Here is a 22,546-nt window from a genome sequence, read left to right on the forward strand (position 1 = left end):
ACCTGCATTCTCTGCAAATCTACATTCCCTCATCCCTTTCTGCACATGTCACCTTGCTTTCAAACTCCAGAGAAATTCAGAGATCAGAGACACCCTTGATTTCCTGACAGCGAAACTACAAATTTAGCTCCTAAATCCATTTTCTTTTTCCTCTTCAAAGGATGTATAACTTAATCCCTCCTCCTTTAGGCTCCATTCTGTCACCGATTCCTTTCCAACTAGCTGCTTTTCCAGAAGCATCCAAACGTGTCCATCACTCCAACTACAAAATCAAAACCTCCAAACTCTATGTAACATTTCTGCACTCACTGCCCTCTCCCTCTCATGTTGACAATCCCAGCGTTCTGTGGCTTCCATGTCCCCCTCCTGGTTTCCCACCTCTGATCATTCCTTCCCAATCTCTATTTGTCTCCTTCCCGAGGGCATCTTGAGTGCCTGCTTACATACCCACGACCCCCAAATCTGTCCTTAAGAGCTGTGTCATAACTACCACCGCTCCTATGAACCAGTCACTGGGCTGTCCAATCACCATTTACTTCCCTACTCCATGAAGCACACCGCATAGGAGGAAACTGGGCTTGAGGATAAGGAACATGCCTGAAACACAAAGCACTTAAGTGACAGAGCCAGGATCTGAATGCAGGTTGTCAGCATCTTGGTTTTATCTACCAGACTATCAGGTTAAGTCTGTGTAGTACCTATCCTGTGAATAACCTTGCTCCAGCTTTTTCTTCCACAGGCAATGAGCCAAAGTACAAACCAGAAAACCTTAGCAATTTGGCTCTTGCTTTCTTTCCAGCCCAATCCATGAAGGCCTCCTACATGGCACTACAGCTACTTGGTTTGTACCAGTCAAGTTGAGGAATACTGCCACATCTGTACCACACCTTTGACCTTCCCAGTAAACGTTCCCTTAAGATTCAGTCCAACGTGACCTAAATCTGAGGGATCACTCCACTGGAAAACACTCAATGGCCTATTGCACTCCTCATGGATCAAACGCCAACTTGCCATTTTGTTCTGGGGTCTTTAGCCAGTCCACCACATTCTTGACTTTCCTGCCACCCTTCTCCTTATACCAGCTTTCTTTCAGGTTCCAGCTGAAGATCCCCACTTACCTGGATAACTCCCCACCCCTCAGGAAAGGACAGGTAACCCTAAACTGCCTGTATTTCCCTTATCTACTCTGCACCATTTGCCTATTAATATCACCAAACAAAGAAGAGTTTTGTCCTCATTAATCCCAGCGAGGCTCCAAAGCCAGCTTTTGGTTAGAAAATGATAGGGAACCAGAGACACTTTAACCATCATCCCTTAAATGGTAACATTAACAATCCTATCAATCTGCGCCATAATCCTGACCCTGGCAACAGACTTTATGTCATAGATCAAGTACACTTGCCAGCGTGTCAAAAAGAACCTTTATTACGGATTTATAATAGCCTCTTATGCTTTTATGCTTTCTTGCCCGATGCCTTCGGAGCAGGTGCTTTCTGGGCTGGAGCTTTCTGACCCTTCTGAGCCTTTGGAGGTGCTGCCTTCTGGCCTGCAGCTTTTGGGGCAGGAACCTTCTGGGCTGGAGCCTTCTTGCCCGCAGCGGCCATCTTTTTTGCTGGAACTTTTGCAGCAGCTGCTGCAGCAGCACCCTTAGCAGCAGGTGCTTTTTTGGGAGAAGCTTTCAGGAGAGCTGCTTTCTGTAGCTTCCTAACTTCAAGCTTGATTATTCTGTTCCTCTGAAAAATTTCAACATAAATTATTTACCACATACGCACACAAAAACCTATTTTTTCCATCCTGTATGTATAGAATGTATACGCACAGAAAATAAGCCTTATGTCTAAGACCCCTATGAATTCAACTTTGGTCTACCAAACTTGGGCAATCTGAATTACCGACTTTAGGGTGTGAATATAAAAATCTTGGGCGCCTGGGTGGCCCAGTCGGTTAAGCATCCGACTTCGGCTCAGGTCACGATCTCCCGGTTTGGGAGTCTGAGCTCCGCATTGGGCTCTGTGCTGACAGCTCAGAGCCTGGAGTCTGCTTCGGATTGTGTCTCCCCCTCTCTCTGCCCCTCCCACGCTCATGCTCTGTCTCTCAATAATAATAAATAAATGTTAAAAAAAATTAGAATATAAAAATCTTAGAACAATTTTAAAACTTACCATTTTCTTTGCCTTCATGACTTTGTAACGATCAAAATCTGTCATCTTGGCTTTCTGTGAAAAAGGAAGTAAATATATGATCGCTCATACCACCTACCACTCCTCCATAAAAGAAAAGGTCACAATTCAAGTCACCCTAAGTCATTACCCTTTCTCTGGCTTCAATCTTCTTGGCCCATCTTGTGGCTGCCCATTTCGTATTGATATCTGCCTTCTGCCAGGCTTGTCGGACATATTTCTGGCGAGCACTAGAAAGAGCCAAGACCAGATTAAGGAATCAACTTTGAAGCCACACAGACCCAAAGACAGCTCTGAGCCTTCTGAAAGCACAATTTATACCCTGTTAAGTTAAACAGCATAAGCAAAACAAGCCAAAAGCACCCTTCCCACTCATTCATCACACTTCCAGTTGTCTCCAAAGACCACATACCACTTGGCACACTAGGTCTTTTACTCACTTGAATGTTGTTCACTAAACCAGGATGGTCCTATTTATTTTTAAAGTAAGCTCTAGTCCAACATGGGGCTTGGGCTCACAACTCCAAAATCAAGAGGTCCCATGCTCTACTGAGCCAGCCAGGCACCCCTCAAACATACAATTTTCATAATAATAATAAAAAAAGCAAACCAATCTTTCTGGATATAAAATTACCTCTGACCTTGTATATACCATGACTCTGGTGCAGTGGACGTATAGAAAGCAATTTCCTTTTCATAAAGAATGAGATAAAGCTAATCCTTAGGCCTAATGTTTATTCTGTACAATAATGCTTAAAGATAGGCGGCCAAACAACAAAAAATCTAATTATAATAATTTTGAAGTTTTGTTCAAATACTTGAAGTATCAAAACCCTGCATGCGTAATAAACGAGCAGTACACGTGACAGCACACGTTCCATGCAATCAACCGTCACTGCAGTCAAAATAACTTTAGAGTAACACATCACAGTGTTTTAACTTCCATAATCTGTATCATGTCAAGAAAAAAAAAATCACTATTGATATCTTCTATTTCCTAGAAGTAGCTGGAAACAGAATCGCTTTAGTGGCTGTCAAAAAGAAATGATGTAGGTTAAATACTTAATAATTGACACACACTAAAAGCTGAACTAATGACAGCTAGTACTGGAAGAGACAAAAATTGGTTTTTGCTCTTTAAGCTAAAGGTGACTAAAGTATGTCTGGGAGACCAGAATTCCCCAGGGTGGTATTTGTTGTGTAAATCCTGAAAGGAAGCAAGAAAAAAGATGGCAAACCTGGGTAACGACAAGGCCAGAGAACTAGCAGGGTGGAAAAAAAATCAAAAAGGAAACGGCCATTCATGTCTATACTGAAAACCCCTCTTCTGAATTGTTCTTTCTCTTCAACACTGTATGCTACATTCTCAAAAAAACAAAATGGCAAAATGTTTTCTGAATTAGATGAAGCAAACTTTTACTAGTATAAACAAAGTTGGGAGAGTGGTGTTGACTGGCATATAGTTACCTGTGAGGAAACTTGAGGATGAAGTCAGTGAGCTGCATGCATTTGAAAGGCATCGCCTGCCTCCTTACCTGAGTGCAAGGTCCATCAACCAAAGCCTAGAACACATAAGATCAAAAATCTCAGTGCAAAACATAATAGTACCCCAAACAAGGATTCGCAAACTTTGGTCACTTAGTTCATGGTTCTCAAATACCAAAAGCATACGAGGGCTTTCCGTGTGCCTGGCTTTGTTCTACACTCACTTTACGCATAGGAACTCCTCTAAACCTCACCAACTGTTTCAGCCCACAGTCAGTCAAAAGGTCTGGCCAGTTTAAGTGGCAGAGTAATACTCAAACCCAAGAACATCTGGCCAATTCAAGCCTGTGCATGAAACCCCCACTTGGCACTGCGTGTTTCTCAATGGTAAATTAAAGCTACAACCTGTCCCATTCCTAGCTCAAGAGGGCCATTGGGAAAATTACCATTGCCATCATACTGCAGCTCAGTCACTGGCATGTGAAGTTGTGCTACTTTTCCTTACACTTACCCTGTTTTGATCAATAACATCTACAATCGCTACCAGCTTCCCGGCATGAGGCCCAAAGGAGACGTAGGCCACCCGGCCAACCTCCACGAAACGCCTGAACACCTAAAATCGAGGGGGAGGGAGATGGAAAGACTTACTGAAATTGAAAATACTCGTCAGTTTATAAGGCTTTGCAATCCAAAAGCAATAGAAGTACAGCAAAAAAGAACGTCCGGGGAACACGCCCAAGTGCCATAAGACGACCTGATGAATGGACAAAACACGCAGAGGCGGCGGCGCCAAAGTCCGGTTCCCGCGGGCTGGAGCTCCAAGCACATGGGGTCTGCACAGCCCTAGGCCGGCTGGGCCCCGGCAGACCCAGGGCCGCTCCAGCTTTCCAGCTCTGGCGGCTACCGCGCGCACGCGAGGCCCAGGCGTGCCGGGCCTGCAAGGCCTTCCACGCGCTCTTCGACCGGGCGCCTCGGAAGCTCCGAAACTCCGTGCCCCACCCGCCTCGGGACCCTCACCCCAGGCTACCTAAGTCCCGCTGGACATCGTCCCACGCCTTCCTTCCCCCTCCGAGGCGGAGGTGCAGCAGCATGGCCGCCACACCCGGAGGCCGCAACAGCAATACTCACCATGTTGGCGGCGTTCAGCGAGAAGGAAGAAGGGCCGCCCGACCGGGCGGATGTGTAGAAGGCCGCCCCGCCCCTGCGATTAACGAGCCGCCGACGCGAGCACTGATTGGTTAGGGTCGTACGTGCATACGCGCACGCATGCTCACTGGGAAAACATGGCGGAGCTGGTTCGAGCCTTGTTGCATTTTGGCTGACCGGACCAGTGGTGTATGGTGAGGCAGCCTGGTTAGTGGCGGGACGGTCATCTAGTAGGACTTTAGAATGAAGAGGAGCACAGAAGCTGTGACTTTCATTATAATTGTGTCCGCATTCCATTTGACTTCTTTTAACGTTCTTCCATTTTTCTTCTGTTTCTCCTAAGTACCCCGGGTTTTTGTCTAAATGTTGTTACTCATGGCTTAGTACTCGTTTTGTTTTGTTTTGTTTTGTTTTCCTCTAAGTGATCCCAGCAATTCTGTTACCTTTTGTTTTATTTGTTTTTTTTCTAAGTAGGCTCCATGGTGGAGCTTAGATTCACAATCCTGAGATCAAGAGGCACATGCTTTACTGACTGAGCCAGCCAGGCGTCCCTTAACCTTTTATTTTAAAGTAATTCAGGCTTAACAGGAAAGTTGCAAAACAGTACAAATAATTCCCCAAACAGCTTCACTTACGTTCCCCAAATGTTAACATTATATGTTTGCTTTACTGTTCTGTCATTTACTTCTAAACCCATTTGAGAGGATGTTAGACATGATGTACCTATTAGACATAATGTACTATTTCCTAAAAAACGAAGACATTATCTTACATAATCAGTGCAATAATTAAACTTAGTAAAATAATATTAAGTCTATCGTTTATTCTGCAGTCCTTATTAAAGTGTTACCAGTCGTCCCACTTATGTCCTTTAGAGCAAATAATTTTTTTTTCCTGGTTCATGATCTAATGGAGGATCACAAGTTGGAAGCTGTCACGTTTAGTGTTTTAAAATCTGTAATAGTTCTGGGGCGCCTGGGTGGCACAGTCGGTTAAGCGTCCGACTTCAGCCAGGTCACGATCTCGCGGTCCGTGAGTTCGAGCCCCGCGTCAGGCTCTGGGCTGATGGCTCGGAGCCTGGAGCCTGTTTCCGATTCTGTGTCTCCCTCTCTCTCTGCCCCTCCCCCGTTCATGCTCTGTCTCTCGCTGTCCCAAAAATAAATTAAAAAACGTTGAAAAAAAAAATCTGTAATAGTTCTAAGCCTGTCTTTCATAATACATTTTAATATACAGGCCAGGGGCGCCTGGGTGACTCAGTCAGTCGAACTTCAGACTCTGATTTCGGCTCAGGTCATGATCTCATGTTGGTGGGATCAAACCCCGCATCAGGCTGTGCACTTCCACCGCAGAGCCTGCTTGGGATTCTCTCCTCTCTCTGCCCCTCCCCACCCTCTCTCAGCACTCGCAGCCCGCACCCCCCCCCCCCAGCCCAAATAAATAAATCAACATTTTAAAAAAAGGTCTTCAGGGGCACCTGGGTGGCTCAGTCAGTTAAGCATCCAACTCTTGGTTTTGGTCCAGGTCATGATCTCACAGTTCTCAAGTTGGAGCCCCACATCAGGCTCTGTGCTGACAGTATGGAGTCTGCTTGGAATTTTCTCTCTCCTCTCTCTGCTCCTCCCCAACTCTCATATGCTCTCACTCTCCCAAAATAAATAAATAAACTTTATTATTTTATTTTTATTTACATTTAAGTTAGTTAACATACAGTGTAGTCTTGGCTTCAGGAGTAGAACCCAGTGATTCATCTCTTACGTGACACCCAGTACTCATCCTTCCTTAAAGTGCCCTTCTTAATGCCCATCATCCATTTAACCCATCCTCCCCCAACCCCCTCAAAATAAATAAATTAAAAAAAAAATCTTTAAAATACAGGCTAGTTGTTTTGGAGAAGGTCTCTCAATATGGACTTGGAGTCAGATTCTGATCATGCATTTTTGGCAGAAATGCTGTGCCACTTGATGCAAAATGTCAGAATACATGCATAAGATATCTCTTTGTCTAAATATGCGGTGTTACCTTTCATTGCTGGATTAAGGTGATCATTGTACTGGCGATTCCCAAATATCTTTCAGTCCTTTCCTCTAAACTCTATGCCAATATCTTCCAGGACTGCTCTACCCGCCTCCTAAGTGACCTGCTTTCTCCATTGCCTCCCTTAATCTATTCTCTGCTCATCAGTCAGAGGGATCCTTAAAAAAAAAAAAAAAAAAAAACAATTAAGATTATATCACTTCGTTGTTAAAACACTTCAGTGGCTTGGCTTTCTATAGTATTTAAAATAAAACCTAAACTCCTTACTCTAGCCTACAAGCTCCTGCATCATATGCGCCTATATTCAAACACACCTGTGCCAACCCTCCTTTCCCACCTTCATTATGTTTCAGCTGCGCTGGTCCTAACAGGCCAAGTTCTCTCCTGGTCTGTGAGTTTTGCACATAGTGACTCGCTGCCAGGGATGCTCTTCCCTCTGTTCCCACTCATTGCATGGCAGTGCCAACTCATCTCTTGTATTTCTTTCTAGATAGTTCTTCTGAGAGACTTAACCTATCACATAAAAAGATAGGTTAGTGCCCTTCCTCTTTTTCTAGCTCAATTTTATGTTTTCCTCAGAACCATTATCACAATTGCAATTGTTGACTTATTTTCCTGTCCATGTAGGTTGTAGTTTTGCACCAGGTGCGATAAGTTCCATGAGAGCAGGACTTTGGCCATTTTTTTCTTTGTACAGTAGGCTCAATAAATGGGTAGTGAATGAATTAGTCTTTAGGCCTTGGTAATTTGCTTTATAATTTACAAAGCAAAAGGCATGAGTAAGAAAGTTCATAGCACATTTTTTGTTAGTAGCCCCAAACTGGAAACTATTGAAAGGTCATAAATAAGAGATTGGATCAAAGTTGCTAGCAATGGACAGCAACTACAAGAACAATATGGATGAATTTACATATGACACCAAGTGAAATAAGGTGGATACAGAGAGCGTATGGTATATGATTTAATTTATATAAAATTCAAAATAGTAAACAGGCAATCTATTGTTATCGGAAGTAATGATCATGTTTACCCTTGGTGCGGGCAGTAGTGACTGGGGATGGGGTGGGGAAGAGAGGCTTCTGAGCTGTGGGTGAGGTTTCTTCATCTGGGTGTTGGTTACACCAGTGTGTTCAGCTTGTGAAAACTCAAATCTTATGACTTGTGCGTTTATTTTCCCCAAATGTATGTTCCCTGGCTCTACAACTAGAGAATCTGACTTGCGGGCCTAGCGAGGGGTAAGAACCTGCATTTAAAAACAAGCTCCCCAACGGGTGCGCTGAAACACGCCTGGAGAAACGCTTTAGTTTTCTCTACAATTACTGAGTTATTTTCCTGATTTCATTATCTGATTATGTCACTCCTGTTTAAAGTGCTTCCAATGTTTCTTTTTATCCCCTATTCTGCAGGATGAAGTCCAAACTCCCTCGCCTGGCATTCACGGCCTCCCACAATCTCACCCCAACCCCTTCCTAGCTTCTTCCCTCTGGCAATTCTGCGTCCGTCACCCCAAATCCCGTTGTAGCTACAAGTCTGGCGGCCATTCATGCAGCTGTGCCCCCTCTTCCTGGAATAGGATCCTCACTCTCCCTTAAGAACGACAGCACGTCCTTAAAGAAAGCATCTCAATGAGTAGAGAAAGGGTTAACAGTAGGCAGGGATACATAGGTACCCTCCAGAGGTTGATTGCAGCGGCCGTCCTACTCCTTGCGTCCACCGTGCCCCCAGCCCCTGGCTGCAGATGCGAGTGGGAGGCTATAACTGCGGACGGGTTTCTTTTTTGGGGGGGGGGAGGGGGGGAGGAGGATAAACGATTCCAGACCTGCCCATGCTAGGTGCCATGAATAGAGTTTCACAGGCTTTTATCCAGTTCCTGATAAGGTCCCAATAAAAAGTCAGAGACAAAGTCCTTGGCGGCAACCCAACTGGGACCCCTCTCCCTCTCCAGAGCTTGGTACTTTCGCTCAATAAAATTCTATCGCTTTGCTCAACTCTCTGCTGTCCGGGAGATTCTTTCTTCTACTCTGTGAGACAAGGACCAGGGTCTCTCTCACCCACCTGTAACGTCAAGATCCCTTCCCAAGCAACCCCAAGGCGGTTTTCAGATTTCTTCGAAGCTCCATTAGAATGCGTAGGCAACTCTCCAAGCAAACTTTGTGTACCTCGCCGGGTCACGAGCGTCCTAGGAGGAGGAAGGAGATCTTTAACAGCCGAGACTTCAGAAACCAAATTACCAAATCAAACACACGAGCGAGGTGGCTGGCCACGCCCCTTCCGGGACACCTGACAGGTTCGTCCAATCACCGGGAGGAAGGGCAACTCCTGGACCACGCCAGGGATGCGCTCAGTAGTTCCTTTGGCTCCTCCCTGCGGGGCCACGCCCCCGCCGTACGCCGTCCTGCCCGTCCAATCACCGAGAGGAAGGCAAACCGCAGCCTGCACCGGTAACCCACGTGGCAGTCCGCGGGCACACTTAGCTGGTGTTTCGCGTGGGATGTGTGGGAAGCTATGTCCGCTTCAAGCTGCGCCTTGCGCTTGCTTGTGGGAAGAGGTCAATGTGAGGGGCAGGGCAGGCGCCCTTCGGGTGCCTGCAGGGGAGCACCGAGCATGGGAGAAGCGCTTGGTCCCAGCTTCGGCTGGGAGACGCGGGGGACGGCCGCAGCACGCCGACTTCCCCTTAGAGTCCCTGCGGGTGTCGGCACGGCCAGCTGTCCACCTGTAACCAGCTGCTCCCCAGAGTGCCTGTCAGCTTCAGCTGAGTAGGTGTGTCTCGTTTGTTTCTTTCAGTCACGGGGGATGGAAGCGTCAGTTTAGCCAAGTTTGTCGATGTCCCCAAAGAGAAATCTAAGCCTGTTCAAGATGTGAACCAAAAGCTACCCAGAACCGGGTAACCTTTCCGAGATGTGAACCGATCCCAGTTACGACCAAACCGGCACGGTAGTCATGTGTATGCCTGCCTGGCATAATATATTTAGGAGTGAAAAAAAAAAAAAAAAGCGCACGTTACAACTGTTATCAAAATTTCCATGTTAAGAGCCCCGAAGCTGAGCAAGACAGTGTCTCAGCCCAATCAACCAACACCCACCGGGAATAAACCTGTAGTCCTACAAAATCAGGTAGGTTGATTCATTGTAATGAGGGAGACTGCACACCACAAACATCATGGGGCATTTAACCAAATAAAGTTACAGGACTGGAGGGAGATGTGAAGTTTAGATGAATGGCAATGGAACACTGTTTTGATAGACTCAAAGCAAAGCAGGACTGTGTAAAGGGAACAGTATCAGTCCTAGACAGCAAAATGGACCCATGGTCCTGTTTCTTTGAGAGTGTTGTCCAGAAACCCCTTTTCTGCGGCTTTGCACCTGGATGGCAAATTGAAGCTATTTCATTCTTACTGATAAAACTTCAAACACCGAAGTTTCTGAGAGTCTTTGATTTTAGAGAACAAAGTTTCTCCGTAAGTAAGAAAGCAGCAATCAGTCAAAGAAGGTTATTGGGGCTCCCGGGTGGCTCAGTTGGTTAAGCATCCGACTTTGCCTCAGGCTGTGATCTCACTGTTCTGGTGTTGGAGCTCCTCATGGGGCTCTTCGCTGACAGCTGGGAGCCTGGAGACTGCTTTGGATTCTGTGTCTCCTCTCTCTGCCTCTCCCCTGCTCAAGCTCTGTCTCTCTCTCTCAAAAATAAACATTAAAAACAAGGTTATTATGACACTTTATGGATGTAGCATTGGTTGCAGAAATACTGTTTCTTTTTAACTTTATAGCTGTCTTTTTTTTTTTTTTTTTAAGTAGTCTCCGTGCCCAGTGTGAAGTCCAACATGGGGCTTAAACTCGCAGGCCTGAGATCGAGAACTGAGCTGGGATCAACAGTCGGACACTTAACCAACTGAGCCATCCAGGCACCCCTTGCTGTCTTTATTTGTATCTGCTTTTTTTGCCCGAAGGAAGAGCCATGCAGGTTTTACTTCCTCACTCAGAGCTAATTTTTTTTTTTTTTTTTTTTTGGATTGTGAGCGAGGAAGGGGCAGAGAGAAGGCGGGGCATAGAGGATCTGAAGTGGGCTCTCTGAGAGCCCAATTCAGGGCTCAAACTCACAAACCATGACATCATGACCTGGTCTGAAGCCGGACGCTTAACTGACTGCACCACCCAGGCTCCCCAGTCAGAGCTGATTTTTACTTCACAGAAATGCTGATGATAGCTATAGGAGGAAAGAACTTTGAAGGTTTTTTATCAATGGGGAAGTTTTAGATCTTTTATGTTGTAAAACAGGAGGTACACTCACAAACCACATATTCTGGGATGAGAAAGATGTCCATAAGGAGGAAGACAATGGCCTATTAAATCCCGGGGACCGGAGTAAGAGCAAATGAAGGTTATTTTAGCAACCCATTGGTTGCTCACTTCCAGCTTCAAGTTCCCTAAGAGATGATGGACTCTGGAACGGGTCGGACCCTTGGGCTGTAGCACCCAGCTCCTTCAGCAGTACAGGCTTGTCCAATACTCCAAAGGCCTGGATCGGGTATTTTGTGGTCTGTTTTTTGTATTTAGCAACCAAAGAGGTAGTGTTGGTTTCTGTGCTTTTCAAAGATTGGTCCAAGAAAATGCTTGGGAAATGTAGCAGATCTAAGGAACACGGCAAGGCCACAGCAAAGGTGGAGGCTTCTGTTGCCTTTGAGTATAAGAAGCTGTTGACAGAAAGAAGTTGTCATGCCCTAAAGTAGATCATTAAACTCTTTGTTCTCGGTGGAAGACAGAATATTCCACTGCACGGAGGGCTCACTAACACCAAGATTATATAGGCATTCTCATATTATATTACAGAACTGGACCCAATGTTAAAAGAAGATGTTACCTGTGCACTCTGGAAACTGCTGAACAAATGCAGAGTGAACTGGTCAAGCTAATAGGCCCCTAACTCCAGAACAAGTTCCAGGAACAGGGAAAAGCAGCTACATGCCTCAGTGTAATCATAGATGGGAGCACTGGTATCTCTTTCAAAGGAAGTCTCCCCTTCTTGCTGTGCTATTTTCACCAGGGTGCAGAAGTTAAGGTGGAACTTTGTTAAGATCGAATTGATTTTATAGAGGCTGTTGACATGACCGAGAGTCCCCTGCAGACGACAGCAGTCTGGGGTTTATCAGAGGAACTCCTGTGGGGTTTCATTTGCCAGAGGGTGATCATCCCATCAATGGCCAGCTGGTGACGGTTTGTGACAGCTCTCCCACGGTCTTTTTCTTGACCTCTAAGATGAGGGAGATGGTTTCGCTATTATTTGGTCCTGTGCAGTGGAACCAGTTACCAAAGTTCTAGATACTGTGGGCAAAGTCACGGATGGCTAAAGGCATTCTCGGAGCACTTCACCACTAGGCTGGGTCTGCGGCAGGCATTCCTGAATGAGTAGGGGGAATCCCTGGGAGGAGGAGGAGGAGGAGGAGGAGGAGGAGGAGGAGGAGGAGGAGGAGGAGGAGGGAGAGAGAAGCATCAGAGAAAAATGCCAGCTGGGGCAGACTGAGCATCTGAGCCTTTTCACAGCTAAGTGTACAATCACCATCAAAGTTTCTTTGGAAATAGGCACCTACAGGGGTGCTGAAAGACCTTTTTTATTCTTTTTTTAAATGTTTACTTATTTTTGAGAGAGAGCACGGGGTGGGGGGAAGGCAGAGAAAGAGGGAGACAGAGGATCCAAAGCAGGCTCTGTGCTGACAGCAGAGAGCCCGATGCAGGGCTCACACTCACGAACTGTCAGGTCACAACCTGAGCCAAAGTCTGTGGGGTCAAGACCTGAGCCGGACTGAGCCACCCAGGCGGTCCGAGACTTTTTTTTTTATTCTATCAGCACGTTCAACTTTACGGTGATGACACTGTGTGTTGAGTACATCCTTTCATATACCGAGTCCTTGCCTCAGGACATTCAGCAGGCTGATACTGCACGTAACATTTGAACCTCATTTCCTACCCCTGTACCAGTACAGCTGTCTCTAGCCTGGCCGCTATGCCTCTTCATGTACACCCTGCAGAAGAGAATCTGAACCTTACAAGGCACTCTGGCAGGGAGCAAAGGCTTGCCTGGGTTGGCTCTGACATGAATTCCTCAGGACAGCCGCTAGGCATCGGGTCTTGGATGACTTTGACGCATACACACACACAGACAAGAGTGGTTGGGATGCTGTCTGAGTTGCTGAGCTTATAACTGGTACTTGGAACTTGGCTCAGGGAAAATGCATCTGCTGAACATAATTTTGGGTTTTGCTATTTGATTTATATGATTGTTTTTAAAAGGCTTTCCAGTGTAATGGACCTTGTACTAGAGGAGGTGAATCTTGTGAACCTTTAATGCAGTCAGGTTGAGGGACAATTTCATAAGAGGCAAGCAGGGGTGCTCAATATATTTAAATCTTAATCACTGTGGTTCAGTAAAGAAATTAGAATTCATGAGGAGTTCTTAAAGGCAAGTGGCTTTGTACATTTTCTTTCCCTGCTATTATTGGATTAAAACTTTGCAGAGAGGAGCACCCGGGTGGCTCAGTTGGTTGAGCATCTGACTCTTGATTTTGGCTCAGGTCATGATCTCAAAGTTCATGGGTTTGAGCCCTGGATTGGGCCATGCACTGATAATGCAGAGCCTGCTTGGGATTCTCTCTGTCTTTCTCTGCCGTCCCCTGTGCATGCTCTCTCTCTCAATAAATAAATAAACATTAAAAAAACTTTGCAGAGAAATTCTGGGTAGAAACCCAAGTACACTTTTTTTTTTTTTTTTGAGACAGAGAGAGAGAGAGAGAGACTGCATGTGACTGGGAGAGGGGCAGAGAGAGGGAGACAGAATCCCAAGCAGGCTCTGCACCACCATCACAGAGCCTGATGCAAGGCTGGAACTCACAAACCTCGAGATCATGACCCGAGCCTAACGCTCAACCAACTGAGCCACCCTGGCACCCTGCACATTTTTCTTTCTAAGCAACAATATCTACTCTAGAATCATTAGTACAGTCAAGGAATCCTTTCATAGGACCCGAGGCAAGGGAAAGGGAGGAAAAGGGGACCTGCAGAGAGTGAAAAAAGACGTACTTGATGAGGAGTGTGCCTGGGTGCCTGGCAGAGCAGCAGTGTGCTTTGCGGGAAGAAACATGGGCTGTTGAGTCAGCCCTGGGTTCACATATCCCGTGTCCCTCTCTGGCTGTGTGATGTTGGTTGCATTACTTAACCTTTTAATCTCCTTTCCTGTCTGAAATCAAGGTGTTTTGTTGTTGTTGTTGTTCTTTATAAATAGACTCCACACCCAATCTGGGGCTTGCACTCATGACCCTGAGATTACGAGTCCCTCTACCAACTGAGGCAGCCAGGTGCCCCTGAAATCGAGGTTTAAAAGCTCTCTGGGGGCACCTGGGTGGCTCAGTCAGTTAAGCATCCGACTTCAGCTCAGGTCATGATCTCGTGGTCCGTGAGTTCGAGCCCCGCATGGGGCTCTGTGCTGACGGCTCAGAGCCTGGAGCCTGCTTTGGATTCTGTGTCTCCCTCTCTCTCTGCTCCCCACCCCCCACTCGTGCTCTGTCTCTGTCTCTCAAAAATGAATAAACATTAAAAAAATTTTTTTAAAAAAGGAAAGAAAAAAAACCTCTCTGTATTTCCCTAAACATCACTGGTAGTTTGAATTGGGATAGAAGTTGTGACAAATATCTTGTAAATTATAAGTTTGTATATGTGGTTAACTACCCTGGTGCTAAGAGATTTGTAGTGAGACTGTCATTCATTGATTCACTTATTTAGCAAACCAGCACATACACATAATGATTATAGCTCTCATTTGTTGATTGCACAGCGCCAAGCCCTGTGCTAAGTAAGGCCCTGTGGTCAATAAGACAGCCTCTGCCCTCAAAGACCTGTAGCCTGGGACAGCTCTTCTCTCATGAAACTGCCCTCTCGCAGCTCAGTGCTGTAGGCTGGGATGAGTTCTCCGGGCCGGACTGGGCTCCATAGCCTGGGGCAGCCTCTTTCTCAGAAGAGCTGGATCTGGTTTGTTCTCACCTCTGTGCTCCTTTGGGAACAGGGGAGGGCTCTTCCTCTGGGGGCGCCGACGGAGCTCTGGAAGAATGGTACAGAAGCAGCACCCTCCGTGATGCTGTGTTGGAACCCACTGATGCTCCTTTATCGCCTGTAGAATGAGTTTGCCTCAGGAAGGTCGGGCTGTCTGCTTGGGGAAAGGGTGGCGGAGATGTAGGAAGTTTGTAGGAAGAGCTGGGGGGTTGGTTGGGATCTCAGGGTGAGGTTGATGCTCCTGCACCAGTGGACAGAGTCATTTCTGAACGAGTAAAGGGACAGAGAAGATAGAATGGCCTTTAGCTCCAGGAAAAGTACTTACGGTGTCTTAGCTGGCTTGAGACTTGATACTTCAATGCTTTGGGTTTCTTTATCCTACTGTATCTCCTCACTGATGTTCCCAGGAGGTGGAGAAATCACAGGGAGGTGATGGTCAACTTTATGTGTGAACTTTGCTAGGCTACAGACCCTCGTTATTTATTAATCCAGGCGTTGCTATGAAGGTTTGCAGATGTGAGTAAAGCCCATAATCAGAGTTTTTAAGTGAAGGAGGTTATTCTAGATAATCTTGGTGAGCCTGACTAAATCAGTTGAAAGACCTTAAGAGCAGAGCCAGGCCTCCCTGAGCAAGAAGAAATTCCGCATGTAATCTTTGCACGTGCTATGTCCTGAGCTCAGAATGACCTTTCACCAGGGGTTCAGATGGCTGACTACTTGTGGACGGAAGCGTTAGCTCAGGCCCTCGGGTTCCGGCCCGCCCTTCCTGACAGCCTGCCCCGTGGATTTCAGACTTACCTTCAGCCCCCGTGATCACACAAGCCAATTTCTTGGAAAAACTGTGCCTTGACGTGTATCTCCTACTGGTTCTCTTTCTCTGCCTAAACCCTGACTGATCTACGAGATATATCATTCATTTCATCTGGAAATAGTTCAGCAAGTATCTAAATGGGAAGGATTCTTGAGACATACCCACAATTTCATTATCTCACCTAAACAAAAATGCAGAGCAGTTTCCTGATACCATCAAACGTTCAGAACTCCAATCGTCGCATTCTTTTATAATACTAAAAATATTTTATTGGGGCGCCTGGGTGGCGCAGTCGGTTAAGCGTCCGACTTCAGCCAGGTCACGATCTCGCGGTCCGTGAGTTCGAGCCCCGCGTCGGGCTCTGGGCTGATGGCTCAGAGCCTGGAGCCTGTTTCCGATTCTGTGTCTCCCTCTCTCTCTGCCCCTCCCCCGTTCATGCTCTGTCTCTCTCTGTCCCAAAAATAAATAAACGTTGAAAAAAAAATTTTTTTTTAAAATATTTTTGAACGAGTGATTTTTTTCAGCATCTTTAGGGAGAGAAAAAGCAAACACCGTCTTGGAAGGATTTTCTCTGTGGCTCCAGCAGAGGGCCTCAGGTCTCATGTGTTTCCAAAGGAAAGAAGTTGGTCTGGCTTCTATAACCTCAGTCACGCCGCAGCCCAGCCCTTAGCACAGAGTAGACTTTTGGAAAATTTACGATGAATGAATGAATGAATGAATGAATAAGTGGGCGAAACAAATACTTTTTAAACTTGAATTCATTGGCTATCCTCTTGGCTATGTGCTAAATTTTCTCTTTTCTTATAACCATCCCATGAGGTATAGGTATTATCCTCATTTTATGTATGAAGGAATCAAGGCTCAAAGAAGTTTAAAGGCTTTATGAAGATCATAGAGGTAGAAAATCTTTGAGTTAACCTAGATTTACAATTTTTATTTTTTTAATGTCATGTAAGACAATAGAAAGTATATAAACGGCTGATGAGGCACCTGGGTGGCTCAGTCGGTTGAGTGTCTGACTCTTTATTTTGGCTCAGGTCATGATCCCAGGGTCATGGGACTGAGCCCTGAGTCGGACTCTGTGCTGAGCATGGAGCCTGCTTACGATCCTCTCTCTCTTCCTCTGCCCCTCTCCCCAGCTCATGCTCTCTCTAAAATTAAGTAAATAAATAAGTAAATAAATGTATACAAATGGTTGAATAAAGGTAATACGTGTAACCACTAGCCAGTTATAGAACATCACCGTCACCCCAGAAGTCCCATTGTTATGGGCCAAATGTTTGTATCCCCCAATATTCAGATATCGAAGCCCTGACCCCAACCATGATGGCATTTGAAAATGCCTTTAAGAGGTAATGCCTTTAATACCTAACAGGTAATGTCTTTACTACCTAAGAGGTAATGACTTTAATGCCTAAAATACCAAAAATACCTTTAAGAGGTAATTAGGGTTAGATGAGGCTATGAGGGTGGGGCCCTCGTGATGGGATTGGTGCCCTTAAAATAAAAGATACCAGAGAGCTCAGTGTCTTTCTCCCCCCAACACAAGCACAGAGGAAAGGCCAAGTGTAGCCTCAGTAAGAAGATGGGCTGTCTACGAGCCAGAAAGTGGGCTCTCACCAGGAACTGAATTAGAAGGCACTTTGGTCTTGGGCTTCCTGGCTTCCAGAACTGTGAGAAAATAAATGTGTATTGTTTAAGCTACCTAGTCTCTGGTATTTTGTTATGGAGGCCCTAGCAGACTAAGACACTCATTTATCCCCTTCCAAAGTTAAGAGTAATAATTTCCTTGATTTCCTTGAGAGTTGCCTTCTGTGTTTGTTTTTGTCTGCTTTTGAACTTTGTATAAATGGAATTATACTATATATGTATTTTTTTTTGTGACTTGCTTTTTACCCTCAAAGTTATCTTAGCAAGATCCATCCATATATTTGCATATATTTGCAATTCTTCTGTTTCCATGCTTTATGGTATTTTCTAGTACAGATACATCACAATATACCCTTCCATTTTATGCAATAGGCATCTTGGCCGCTGGTAAAAACATTCCTAGGCATGTAGCCTGGTGTACATTAGAACACGTATGTCTAAGGTATATACCTTGCACTAGAATTTTTGGGTCATTCAGTACGCATATTTTCAACTTGAATAGACAATACCAGAATGGTTGCATTAAATCACATCCCCACTAGCCGTGCCTGAGTTCCAGCTGTTCCCCACTCACCAACATTTAGCGTTGTCAGAGTTTTTAATTTTGTCAGATGATGGGTGTATTGTGTTAATTCATGGTAGTTTGTTTTAATGTTTATTTATTTATTTTGACAGAGAGAGAGGGAGAGAGAATGGGTGGGGAGGGGCAGAGAGAGAGGAGAGAAAGAATCCCAAGCAGGTTCTGCCCTGTCAGCACAGAGCCCAACTCAGGCTTGATCTCACTGATCTCACAAACCTTGAGATCATGACCCGAGCCGAAATCAAGAGTTGGACGCTCAACTAACTGAGCCACCCAGGCGCCCCAGTTCATCATAGGTTTAATTTGCGTTGCCCTGATCTGTGCGTGAGGTTGAGCACCTTTTCATATTTATTGGACAGTTAGATTTCTCCTTTTGTAAAATGGCTTTTCAAGCCTTTTGCCCATTCAGGAAAATTGGATCATTTGCCTTTTTCTCAGTGAAATTTAGGAATTGTCCATGAAATTTGGAAACTGGTCCTTCATCAGTTATATATGTTGCAAATAACTCCTTCCACTCTGTGGCTTGTCTTTTCACTTTTACAATGGTGTTTTTTGAGGGACAGAATTTCTTAATTTTAATGTGATCAAATGTATACATATCCTCTTACGGTTGATGCATTTTGTATAATGCTAAATAAACCCTTCACTTACTCAAGATCTTAAAATTTTTCTCCTCCTTTCTGTTCTCAAACCTTTGTGAGTCAACCTTTCACACTTGGGTCTTTAACCAGCCTGCAAATAATTTCTGAAAATGGTATGAGGAAGGGGTCGAATTTCCTTTCTTCTGCGTATGGAAATCCAATTGCCTCACATCTTTTTCACTGCTCTGCCACGACACCTCTGTCATAAGTCAAGTGTCTGTACGTGAATGAGTATGTTGGACTACAGCATTCTAAAGTCAGACTCCTATCTGCCATGTGACGCTGCCTTTCCCTGTGAACGGGAAATGTGACAGAAATAATGGGCTTTAGATTCAACCAGTATCTCAACTCAGTCTCCACCTCCCAAAACACTTACTAGCTGCGTGATGTTGGATGTTATTTTACCTCTGAGCGCATGCCTTTCCTACATGGTTATTCTAAAGAGTAGACACAATTTGTGATACCTAATCACTTTCAAATACATTTGGGGGCCCCTGGGTGGCTCAGTCGGTTAAGCGTCTGACTTCGGCTCAGGTCATGATCTCTCGGTCCATGAGTTCAAGCCCCACATTGGGCTCCGTAAACAGGGCCTGGAGCCTGTTTCAGATTCTGTGTCTCCTTCTCGCTCTCTGCCCCTCCCCTGCTCACGCTGTCTCTGAGAAATGAATAAACCTTTAAAAAAATTTTTTTTTAAATTACATTTGAAATTTTCACTTGTTTTGGTTGGAGTCTTGTGGCCTGGGTTCTGTAGTATTAATTTTCTGTTGCTGTGTCACGAATTTCCATAAACATAGTAGCCTCAAGCCACACCTATGTATTACCTCCCGGTTCCATAAGTCAAAAGTCACCTGGGTTCTCCTCTTAGGGCCCTCAAAAGGCTGAAATCGACGTGTCGATCTGGTGGAACTCTTAACTGGAAGTTCTGGGGAAATATCTAATTTCTAACACTATCTATCTAATTTCTATCTAATATCTAAAACTTCCAAGTCTATGCAGTTGCCGGTGGAACATAGTTACTTGGAGTTGTGGGCCTGAGGCCCCTGCTTTCCTGCAGGCTGTCAGCCAAGGTTGCTGTTAGCTTCCAGAGGCTGCTCTCGGGTTCTCTCACACCTGACCTCCTCTGTCTTCGTGTCAGCAACAGCACATCAAATCCTCCTCCCCCTTTGAATCTCTCTGACTTCTGGAGCAAATCCCCTGCCTGTAAAGAGTTCATGTGAGGAGAAAACGCCTACCTGGATAATCTCTCCGTTTTTAGGTTAACTGATTAGTGATTACATCTGCAAATCCCTTTGCCAGGTAATGATGTAATCTCCGGAGTACCACCAGAGGGCAAGGTGATGGGGACCATGTTAGGCTTCTGCTTACCACAGTTCTTACTAGATAGGTTGTTCCCTGTACTGCAGATTTCATGATGGTCCATCTGGTAAGAATTCTTTGATACATGTCAGAAAGCCCAAAACACCTCATCAGCGTGTTCCAAAGCCAGAAACATTGCTTTTGTGAAACCTTGGCCCTCTTCCCTGCACAGACAGATCTGTTTTTTTCTTGCAAAATCTTGGTGATTTGGATGCTATTTTCATCTGATATCTCTAAACTTTATTGTCCACCCTTCAGTCGTTTATGGAAATGACATCAATCAACAAATATGTTGAGTATAGTACATCCTTGGCACGTATCTAAATCCAAGCTCACACCTGGCAAGGTGTTAGGCCCATCGTAAGTGTTTTTTGGATGTCTGTTGAATGAAGAAGTGAGTGATAAAGGGTGGGATTTGCCGTTCCGTAGCCTACTGTCTATTTAAAAAAAATTTTTTTCAACGTTTACTTATTTTTGGGACAGAGAGAGAGACAGAGCATGAACGGGGGAGGGCAGAGAGAGAGGGAGACACAGAATCGGAAACAGGCTCCAGGCTCTGAGCCATCAGCCCAGAGCCCGACGCGGGGCTCGAACTCACGGACCGCGAGATCGTGATCTGGCTGAAGTCAGACGCTTAACCGACTGCGCCACCCAGGCGCCCCTACTGTCTATTTTAGAAATAAGCCATGTGCACACACAAGATCAAGAATATAAACATTTACCTAACTAGTTTTTAAAAGGTGATCCAGGAGATAGATCACGTGTGTGTGTGTGTGTGTGTGTGTGTGTGTGTGTGTGTGTGTGTATGTGTAGAGAAAGCTCTGTGGAAGAAGCCGAGCTAGAATTAGGCCTTGAGAAATATGCATTATTTGGACAGTTGGGGAGATGAACCACAGGCCAGGTGGGGAGAATTGTGTGAGCAAAGGTGCACTTTAGGAAGGGAGCAGCCATTCTGGGTAGGCGTCAAGAACTGAGTGACAGGTTCTAACTTCCCCACTTATGAGTGTCAAATAAGGTACAGAAATGTGTGACTCAAATATCTCAAGGAGCCAATGGCTTTTATCAAAGGGAAGCACTTTGACTTCTCGGGAATGAAGGTGACATTAATGCATAATTTTCTTAGCTCAGGAAAGTCTATTCTTAAGAAAATTTTCCTCATTTTAAGAACTTCCTCTCATAAATGCCACCTTGGGTCCTTAGGAGAAAACAAAATACTGTTTGCAAGGTCACACACACGCTGCCAATAAAGAGTCCTTTATTCCACATGCAGCTAACAAACAACAATCTGGAATAACGTTGATTTTCAGTTTGTAGCCACTTGCTGGATTCTTTCTCATCCTCTCTCGGAAGGAGATGTCCCTGCAGTCTCCTCTTCTTTCCCCAAAGTGAAGAAGGATGATGCTATCGCACAGAGGCCTGCCATCTAGGAAGGCGGTAAGCAAGGGGATCTTGGGACAGCGGCAAGTACCCGTGCCGGAATGGCATATTGTAGCATACACACCATGACCCGGTGAGAAAACAGCCCGAAGCGAAAGCCTAGCAAAGGCAAAAAGATCTGGAACATGGTAGCCTCGCTAGGAGTAAATGTTTTATAGGAGGACACAGCAACGTGAAGGGGAGGTGAGAATGAAGACACACACAGGCTGCAGTCTACCAACCGGAGCCCTGAATGGGACTCCCACTGCAGTATCCTGGGAGACTTTCTGTGCGTCTCTGTCCTTTGGGTTCCGCCTGAATGACAGGGCCTGGCCATGGCCACTGTCCTCGGGGGAATAGAGTCTTCTCCCCCAGATGCTATTATGCTAGTAGACTGAGGGAGCTCAATGCTTATGGGATTGCTAAGTTTTAGTTAAGAATCAATGGGAGGAAACCATAAAGCGACATATCTGTGTCAAATGCTTCATGGGTGCCTGCTAGCTTCCAAACTTGCTGGGAGGAATATGGCATTTCTGTGGAAGGAGAAATGCAAACTGAGCCCTGAGGTCAATTCTTCAACTTTAAACTGTCATAGTCTCAATTCACTGTTCCTCTAGGGCACTTGGAATAAAGAGCCTGACTTTGATGGCCTGTCTCTCCTCTGTTCCCCAGTAGGTCAACAAGTGCGTGGTAGGGTCTTTGGAGGAATAAACAGTTGAGAGACTCCCCAAGAGGTGCTTTGGCATAAATTAGTTATCGGAGAGGCACGTAACCTAGGTATTTGACTTTAGTCCCATTTCCCGAAGATGGACGTTTTGCCTGCGTTGTCTGTTGCTACCCAGACTGGTTCCGGGCAGCCCTCAGGCTCCAGGAGCTGCTTCAAGAGGCTCACTCAGAATCCACTGTGTGGTCGAAGGCATGCTGGGAGCGCCTCTGCTTCCCAGATGAAGCGCACAGGTACACGAGGAACGCCAGACACAGCAAGGCCACTGCCGTGAAGAAGGCGAGGGTGCCCACAAAGGCAGGTGGGTCCATGGGCAGGCGGATCAGGGGGCTTTCGGCTGGGATCTGGTTGGTCAGGCTAAGCATGTAGCCCAAAGACCAGGCTATGCTGCTGTTCCCCACCTGTATGATAGAAAGATGGCTTCGTTCTCAGGACGGGGCTCGAGGCAGAAGTTACACACATACACCACTGTCATCCTCGTGAACCACCC

At 45.7% G+C, this 22,546-nt stretch overlaps 2 protein-coding genes and 1 long non-coding RNA gene across 7 annotated transcripts in view; 1 reads left to right on the forward strand and 2 right to left on the reverse strand.

The window, feature by feature from the left end:
* Positions 1-1,402: 1,402 nt before the first annotated feature.
* On the reverse strand, positions 1,403-6,852 carry RPL14 (ribosomal protein L14). Its single transcript, XM_006936517.3, has 7 exons — positions 6,831-6,852; positions 4,794-5,047; positions 4,177-4,278; positions 3,648-3,742; positions 2,311-2,410; positions 2,163-2,216; positions 1,403-1,733 (listed from the first exon to the last, which is right to left on the reverse strand). Exons 1-7 carry the CDS (start codon positions 6,835-6,837, stop codon positions 1,455-1,457), a joined length of 891 nt encoding a protein of 296 aa, XP_006936579.2. The 5' UTR covers positions 6,838-6,852; the 3' UTR covers positions 1,403-1,454.
* On the forward strand, positions 4,941-21,549 carry LOC109491587. Of its 2 annotated transcripts, XR_002145062.3 has the most exons (3): positions 4,941-5,005; positions 8,252-9,958; positions 21,224-21,549. It is a non-coding gene; the product is annotated as an uncharacterized LOC109491587 (long non-coding RNA). The 2 variants fall into 2 exon arrangements; XR_006585645.1 differs by lacking the exon at positions 4,941-5,005 and having other exon boundaries at positions 6,989-9,958.
* The window catches only part of ENTPD3 (ectonucleoside triphosphate diphosphohydrolase 3), a 44,652-nt gene continuing 37,124 nt past the window's right edge, over positions 15,019-22,546 (reverse strand). For 2 of the 4 annotated variants that reach the window (XM_023260696.2, XM_023260697.2), the window contains one exon: positions 21,155-22,457. In XM_023260696.2, coding sequence (XP_023116464.1) covers positions 22,221-22,457 — 237 coding nt within the window. In that variant the 3' untranslated portion in view covers positions 21,155-22,220. Of the gene's footprint in view, positions 15,144-21,154; positions 22,458-22,546 lie in introns of those variants that run through there. The other 2 variants (XM_023260698.2, XM_045037824.1) reach the window with 2 other exon arrangements.

Source organism: Felis catus, chromosome C2 (assembly GCF_018350175.1).
Source record: "Felis catus isolate Fca126 chromosome C2, F.catus_Fca126_mat1.0, whole genome shotgun sequence".
Taxonomy (NCBI): Eukaryota; Metazoa; Chordata; class Mammalia; order Carnivora; family Felidae; genus Felis; species Felis catus.

Bases quoted from the DNA above. Each gene is read 5' to 3' on its own strand.
- RPL14 (XM_006936517.3), bottom strand. The intron at 4,279-4,793 runs GTGAGTATTGCT...CCTCGATTTTAG, and splicing joins CGCTGAACGCCGCCAACATG to GTGTTCAGGCGTTTCGTGGA. The intron at 3,743-4,176 runs GTAAGTGTAAGG...TATGTGTTCTAG, and splicing joins ATGTTATTGATCAAAACAGG to GCTTTGGTTGATGGACCTTG.